The sequence below is a fragment of the Epinephelus lanceolatus genome, chromosome 6, assembly GCF_041903045.1.
Source record: "Epinephelus lanceolatus isolate andai-2023 chromosome 6, ASM4190304v1, whole genome shotgun sequence".
In the NCBI taxonomy this organism is placed as follows: domain Eukaryota; kingdom Metazoa; phylum Chordata; class Actinopteri; order Perciformes; family Serranidae; genus Epinephelus; species Epinephelus lanceolatus.
The window spans coordinates 7,040,602-7,049,093 of NC_135739.1; the positions used below are offsets into that span (position 1 = coordinate 7,040,602).

Here is an 8,492-nt window from a genome sequence, read left to right on the forward strand (position 1 = left end):
TCATACTGCTGGAAAGATGGTCTCTTTATAATATTAGGCTGTCTGTGGGGTAGACAGAAGCAAAAAATAATTAAATTGGTGCTAAATGACCAGAGAAAACAGAGGAAAATGGCGGTGGCATTCAGTTTGACTCAAGAGATAGAAAACCTACAACTACCAGAATGCACCACTAACATTTACATCAGGGGTTCTTCAGGTTTTTATTGCAGAGTTCTCTTTTACGGAGCTGGTACATGATCGAGGGCTGAGGGGCTAAAGTGCACTTACTATGACTTATTTATAGCATACTATACTATGTCCTTTTTATGACATGCCAACACTTTACTAAAAACCCACAGCAGTGAAACAACACTTCTGTTGGGGTACGGCAATGCCACTTTGACAAAGGCCACGCAGAACTGCAGTTCACCATAATAGTGAAACTGGTGGTAATAATAGAGGCAATTTGTTAAGTTTTATTTTTGACTATGATTACATCTGCCACAAAGTATTGTAGACAGCAGTGCATGGTGGCCGTAGCATAGTATTTTTTTTTTCCTCTGTGTTCTTAATTAGTAGTCATTGAGGGGGACATTTTGAGCTTATTTAGGCTAATACTGGGGGGAATGTGTCCCCACAAATATATATTATAATTATAATAATTACTACCTAATGAGATATATCAGCGTATTATGTTGTGTTATTATTGAAATACAGTGTTTCCTGCAGAGGCGAGCAAAAGCAAACTTTTAGACTCAGCACAAAGACCAGTCACTGCGCCTGATGTTCTGCTGCTCCGTCTGTGCCCAGAGTACTCTCTGAAGGATATCTATATTCCAACTGCGCTCCTATTAACAATCCAGCTACGATAATAGAAAATCTAAACGTGGTGGCAGATGTTTTTTTGTGGCAGGCTGCCAAAAACAAATGTGTGGGAAACCCTAAAATAACTTGGTTGACTTTTGGTTTCACAGTGGACATGAACAGCGGTATCCTGGGTGAAAGTCTGACTCATCCACCTGTGCTAATTTTCTTGCTCTTTATATTACAGTAGTAGGTGGTAGTGTCAAAAAATTACACTGCTCGATGTGTCTCATACAGACACTAAACTGTACCTCTGTGCATTTGTATCTGACATGGAGGCATCGGTATTTGACGAGTTAGGAGTGAGACCTTGTTGGAACCCATTACTATGAGCGACACCTTTCACACAAAGTAATTTTTCAATATAAAAATTTTAATGATGGCTGAATTAATGTTGAAGGCTTCCTGTTGTCATGTCCTTAATGAAAACTACAGATAATATTATGCTGGATTCTGTTTTAAATTAGGCATCCTACAGCATTGTGTGCCAGAGTTCAGGGCCGGTGCATATCTGCAGAAGTTACAATAAACTTTATCTCTGCGGTGTTATCCAATAGGGCTGTTTGGAGTGAGCAATCTGTGCGTCCCTGCGATGACCGATCAGCATTATCACCGCACAGGTCCGGGGGAGGTGACGTGACATGCCAAGGTGTGGGCTTCTAACGGGGCCCCATGTAAGGAGGGATCTCAGCGGGTCAGGTTGACTGGGGGCCCTGCTCATGTGACCTGGGTAGGAGAGCAGGCATGTGAGTATGGAGAGGGGGCCGCCTCACAGTGGTGATTGTTGCCAGGGAAGACACACACACACACACATACGCACACACTGTGGCCCAGTGGCCTGCTGCACCTCTCCGGAGGCGGCGAGCTGCTGAGAAACAAAAGGCCCTCTTCAGCCGAGTGCAGCTCTCTGTCAAAAACACAAGTCACAGAAGTGGATGAAAGGTAGAGCGGCTCTGAGCACTCCTGCAAGACGATGAGGTGCTTTATCACAAACCTGGTGCCAGTAATCTGCAACAGGAGAACCACTGGTATCAATTTAATTAAGTATGACTAAATATTATTCAAAAGCATTCCTGTAGATAAGAGATTCTGAGAAAGTATTTAAATAATTCTTCATGTCTTTCTTCATCAACCTCCCACCTCTCTGTTGCACATTCCCCTCGACAGATAAGCCTGACATAATACCCAGAGCTGGTCAGGCTTTATCTTATCTGTTATGGCAAGTCATCTACTCTATCAACTTTAATATATAATGGAGGAACGCAGATAAGAGGGCTCCGAGGAAATAAGGTGATCGATGCAATTAAAATAAGATGAGTCATATCACAACATGATGCCAAAAGCCAACTGTAGGTTCATAAAGATAAGTTTTTTTTTGCAGCTAACCTGATTCTAGAGAGATGATTGGCTGTAAAGCTCAAAGCACGAGCAATCGTGCCTCGTATGTTCTTTTATCTAATTCGGAGATTCCTGCGATCATCCCCAGAGATCGAGATCAGATAAACGTTATATGATTGGTGCTGTCTCCGTGTGTAGCCAGGGTTAGAAAGATAAAGTTACTGGTTACTTCTCAGATTAAGATTTTATATAAATAGAAAGACAAATATGACGAGCTTGTAAAATACAACACACAGTTAAAGATTAAATGAGTGGTCTCCAATCTGTTTGTGACTTCTTAGAAAAGTGCAATGTCTAGCTGGGGCCCTTTGTTACAGACATCTATGTGCAGCTCCAGAGTTATTTCCTCTCTTAACCCTTTGACACCTGAGCGGGTTGCCTTGAAAAAAGTGTGTAGAGATGGAGAAGAAATCAAACCAATTTCCTCAGGTGTCAAAAAGCTTTGTGGAAGGTGTGTGAAAGCAGCACAAGAAAAGTGACGTCGCTCCAAATTTCAAAGGGTTAAAGGGGAACGTCACCACTTTTATACATCAAGGTCTGTTTAGTGATGTCACTTGAGTCAGTGGCGACTAAAGCTGAAAACTTTTATTTTGAAATAAAAGAGTACTGGAGGAGTGGAGTGAGAAAGACGGCTCATATGTGGGCCTCATCTAGCTACAGTATGGTAGTTGGATAACCTGAAAGTGATAGTTCAGAATTTTTGAAGTGGGTTTGTATGAGGTACTTATCCATAGACAATACATCGGCAACAGTAGATGTCAGTTAGCACACACCAGTTTGAAGAAGCAGGCCGGAGTCCGACATGTAGGCTAAAATCAGTTTAAGTGTATGCTATATTTAGATTATTTTCACAGCTTTACCTTAATGCCAGACAGTGATTTCCAATGGGAAGATGAACCTGTTACATCGCTCTTTTCAAAGCCAGACTCCATTGAGAAAAGCATTGATTTAACATCGCTGAACACAGGAGCTGCTGGTCTACTGCTGAAATGAACAGTTATTTTTTGTGTGTAATTGTGTGACTTTGGCGTTTAAAAGGGTTGGTTTTGAGTCACCAAAGTCACACAATAACACAAACTAATTTACTGTTTGAAGCAGCAGTAGACCAGCAGCTCCTGTGTTCAGTGAACTAAAATTACTGTTTTTCTCAATGGAGTCTGGTGGCTTTGTCGAGAGCATAGATGGGGAAGTGAAGCAGCTACCCCAGCAGAACAGGCTGTGTGATGAAAAGGTAAAGCAGTGAAAATACTCTCTATATAGTGTACACTTAAACTGATACAGATCTGGGACCTAGGCTGGGACCACTGAACTGATGTAACTGGTTATAAAACTAGCTCCACCTCGGCGAGCTGCAACAGTAAAATGCTGCGTGTGGATTAATGTGACTGTAAAAACACTCACAGGGGGCCTCTGTCTGTACTGATCAAAAAGTACATTTTGCTGATGATAATTCTGTACTTTACTGAAGTACTTTAAATGCAGGACCTTTAATTGTAATGGAGTATTTTACGTTGTCGCACAGGTACTTTTCTTCTCATCTCTGCCTGTCAGATAAGACAGATAAGGGGATTTGGTTATTGTGAGCATGCAGGAAGGTTATAATGATAGTTTATCTGTTACGGGTGTGTTGAGCAACAGAAAACTGTAATGCCCAACATGTTACACTTACAATCATGTCTTATCAGACATTTGAACTCAGGATCAATAATCACTATCTCCATCTGAACTGTCAGCCTAGCGGGTCACATCACAGTCAGTTATTCTACAAAGACAGCAAATGATTTGATCATATCCTCTGTGCTGCGGGCAGTTTGCTTATCGGTCCCTCAGGGTGGGTTTGTTTGTTTGCAGTCAGATACATGTAAACATGATTCCTCACGAGAAGACGACATGTCATTTCCTTTGTGTTGCTGTGTTGCCTGGCCCCGCCACACTTAGAGTCTTACAGTAATCAAGCTGAACATCTCTGCAGTTGTTTTCCCTGCTCCCCCCCCCCCCCCCCCCCCCCCCTGCTGATAGCTGCCCTCACACAGGGAGACACCAGGCCCTCCCTTCAGCCGGCGTGGCTTCAGAGGATAACAGGGTGCCTCTCATGCTCTCTGGCTCCATGAGGCCTGACAGAACCACTTTTTATACCCTCAAAAGTAAAGTCTGTCATGTCTCAGGCCCCTCAGGCAACATATGCTTCTGAGGCAGCATCATTATCTCTCATTAACTTCATTCTATAAGTGCTTACTACACAGAAAGTACCATCATCATCCTCCTCCTCCCACGCAATACCACAATATGTCACTGTACCTGTGTCTGTGTGATACAGACAGTTTTGGAGTGCAGAGAGCGGCGGCGGCGCCCTCTGACCTTGGCAAATTTGTGTAATTATGTCAAAGCAGGAGCCGCAAGGGCAACCTGTTCTACATTCTTCACAGTACACGCCGCCCATTAGAGCATTCATTAAACACAGCTTAGCTCAGCGAGTGACCAGGAAATCTGATGGAATTAGTCTCAAGCTGTGTTTCCACCGCCACAGACACACCTGAAGGGACTGAGACGGCTGTTTTCAGTCACCCCAGGGACCGCCTCAGACCCAAATAGGTTATAGGTTTATGTGACTAATAGACGACCGGATGGGAAAGAGCAAAAGAGCAGCCATGTTTCCAACTCTGACATAACTGAAGGAAAATATGTTGTATCATGTTACACTGTCCCATTTTACACATTTAAAAATAATCATATTCCAACAGAGAATACAACACGAGCACAAGAAAATACCCTTTTTAAACATAAAAAAGAGACAACTTTTCAAAAGAATTTCAATATAACTTTTTATGTGAATCATCTGAATGTGCTGCACAGTACAGCCCATAAGCAAACTTAACCAGGCACAGAATAATTTGTGCTTTCTCTATGTTTTAGTGTTAAGAATAATTTACAATCACAGCATTTTAAAAGCTAAGGTGTCCTGTTATAACTGAGTGGAAAGAGTGCTTTCTTCTTTGTTGGCACTGATAAAAGAAAGATCCTGAAGGCACCCTAGAATAAGGAATATAAAGCATTTTATAAAACATATCTTTAAAAAAATATTCATTTGTTACTGGTCACAGCATGTTCTTTTAAAGGAGCAGTGTGTCAGATTTAGGGGGATTTAGTGGCATCTAGTGGTGAAGATTGCAGATTACAACCAGCTAAAACTTCTCCCGGTTAGAATTTCTTAAGTGTTTATTGTTTATGAGGTTTATAGCAGGAGCCAAGTTATCTAAAGAGGTCTCCTCTGACCCAAAATTAATAGATCAGATGGATGAAACTGGTAAAAATACAGAATAAAGCAGTTTCATGTTAAAAATCAGTGTTTCTCCAATGCAGATTGGCATGTCGGAGAAGGGTCAGTAGCCCAGCACCTGCTATTTAGTGTTAACATTCTTTCTCCTACAACTTCAGATCAGGGCGTTCAGGAGGTTTTTACTGGGTTTTTACCAGCGTTTTTCTGACGCTGCTCGGCTCATTGTGGAGGGGCCACGCGTTTTCTCATGACTGATGTGAAAAAGCAAATGACCCTGTCTTGAGTCAGTATGTGGTTTGTCCATTCTCTGCTACTGTAGAAACATGGCCGTGCAACATGCTGGACTCCCTGGGTGTTTCTCAAAGTCAAGGACGGGTCCTTAAATGGCTGAATTTCAAGGATATTACCTCACCTCAACGACCGTACCAATGTCAAGGATCCTTCCTAATTTCACCGAGAACTGAGTTCTTCTTTCAGAGAAATTCCAAGGATGCATGTGTGTATCCTCAGCAGGTAAAAAGTACCCACAATTCTTTGCGCACGATTTGCTGGAAGTGAAGGCCTCTTTAGTGAAACCTGCGCCAGCGGAGCTCAGCAGGATTTAGATAAATGTCATTTACTTGGAATAATATATCTACGGGACTGTTTGTCATACAAGCATTAAAAATGACTGACAGAAACCTCATAATTTACACTTTCCAACGTGTCCACTGCCGAATAATGAGATTGTGCTAAGTCTGCTAAGAGTGCTAAGTGCCACAAAAGTTTCATTTAGCCTACCTGTTTGTTTTTTCAAGTATGATCCAGAAATATATTCTCCCTAAAAGTCACGTGACTCTGAAAGTACTGCTACATTTGTTCAAATTGTACAACAACATCAGAGAGTGCCAAAATCATCACAATAATCTGAAACCAGCTCAGTCTGCTGAGGGTTATTGATGCACGCCTGGAGACACTTGTTAGCCTGTTCCAATGTGTGTGCTAGGGAGGACTCTTGCCTTGCCTCTGTAGGATCCTTCCTTGTAAGGACTCATCCTACCAAGGAAGGATCCTTGACTTTGAGAAACACCACCTGGAGGAGATCCTGCTTCCTCTGTAGATATAAACAGCTCATTAAATCATCAACAACGATTTTTATTTTCATATGAATATACACTAAAGAAAACATATTTGTTATATGATGTTCCATTTCTGCCAATTATCCCCCTGAATCCAACACACTGGACCTTTAAAATACAATGTTTGATTGTGCAGGTGAGTCATTAAAATAGCTGCAGATTCACTGAGGATTCGATGTTTTCTACAATTGGATTAACTCTAGGGCTAAAGCAACCCGTACACAGGATGTTGTCTTTGATATAAAACCAGATCTTCACATCATTATTTCAAAGCAGTTTGAAGTGCAGCTCTACAGGTGATTGTGTCGTGCTGTCAGTCTCTACGCAGGCAGTTCTTTCATGATTTGTCCCTTAAACGTACTCTGAGCGCTTCCCGAGGGGAGCACCTGTACTCATGACCTGGTATCTCCTCTGCATTACAGGCTGAGGCTCCACCTGTGAGCACGAGCAAGAGGTGACCAGGAGGAGCCCGGCCACTATGAGAAGAAATCCTCCGGCCCAGCCGCAGAACAAGGCATCGCCAAACTCCCAGCGTGGCACCACATCAGGTACTGTATCATCAAAGAAATGTATCACGGCTAAATGAGCCATGTAGGACACAGGGATCAGACACAGCACTCCAGAGATCATCCCCAGCACCCCTCCTAGGATGATTAAAGTTCTCTTACGTCTGCAACCTCGGTGTTCTTTACAGCTGTTGACCAGGTAAAGTCCAGGTATGGCCACCAGCATTCCCAGCATGCCCACAGCAAGGGAAGCACACATGAGCATGCGGGCCAGCTTGAGGTCACTGGAGAGGCCCAGCAGGCTGTCATAAGCTCTGCACTCCATCCCCCCGACATCCTGCACCACACACGTCTCCCACAGGCCCAGCTCGTAGCTCTCCACCGGCAGCAGAGCAGTGGACATGGTCAGCCACTGCGGTAAGAGAGTGGTGGCTAAAGCGCACAGCCACGCTCCGACATAGACCAGCATCCCCAGCAGCTCCAAAGCGCAGGCGCACGTGTCCATCTCTCTCTCTGGCCTCCACGCTTGACAGAGCCACAAGTCTTCTCTGGCTGCACTTCAGATGGAGAGGCCTGCGCACGTCCACTCAGGACAGAAGCAGCTCACAACACCTGATAATTAGAGTTGACTGCTCAGGCTCTGGAGTCTTTCACAAACAGTTCCCACTCAAGAGGAGCACACATCTGCTGCAGGGAGGAGAGGGGGCCTGACGTACGGCCCTCCCCTTTGTGGTCCTCCTGCTCTGGCTGCTGTGCCAATGGGCAGCAGGGGCAGAGGCAGAGATGGCCAGTGTCAGCAGCCGGCCACGGGGGATGAAATTAGGCGTAGACAGGATATTATAGCATGCATTTTTTATGTAAGATTAACTTCCTGATGACCTTTTTTATGCATCCTGTGTCCTCTCAATTATTATGTACAAACAAAGATAAGCTTCTATCAAACTGGGTGCAGTACCGGACCTGCCACATTAAGTGCCCTGCACTTTTTTTTACAAACCAAAACACGAACAAATTAGAAATCAACTTAAATAACTTCAACTTTAATCAACTTTAATAATTTTTTTCTTTTTATTGTTTTTGTTTTTACAAACCAGAACAAGAGCTAATAAGGAATAAGCTCACAAACAATAATTATGAAAAACAAACAATACAAAACTATAATATTCACAATTTGCAAATTTTTTTGGACTGCACCTCGGACTGCTTTTTGTCTCTCATAAACAGGGTGCATTGCCGCAGCTAGCACATTTGGTGCCCTAGACAAATATTATTATTTATCACTAAATTAATTAGACAATTAGCTAACAAACAATAATAATAATAATAATAATAATAAAATATTTAAATATA

The 8,492-nt window shown here is 42.9% G+C and overlaps 1 protein-coding gene across 1 annotated transcript; it reads right to left on the reverse strand.

Annotated features, from left to right (window-relative positions):
- Positions 1 to 4,388: 4,388 nt before the first annotated feature.
- LOC117253545 (claudin-24-like) lies at positions 4,389 to 7,794 on the reverse strand. The gene has a single exon (XM_078168555.1). It carries the CDS (start codon positions 7,645 to 7,647, stop codon positions 6,988 to 6,990), a length of 660 nt encoding a protein of 219 aa, XP_078024681.1. The 5' UTR covers positions 7,648 to 7,794; the 3' UTR covers positions 4,389 to 6,987.
- Between the last annotated feature and the right edge of the window lie 698 nt (positions 7,795 to 8,492).

What these genes read in the sequence shown, in the direction of transcription:
- LOC117253545 (XM_078168555.1), bottom strand. Translation starts at nt 7,647, where the DNA reads ATGGACACGTGCGCCTGCGCTTTGGAGCTGCTGGGGATGCTGGTCTAT.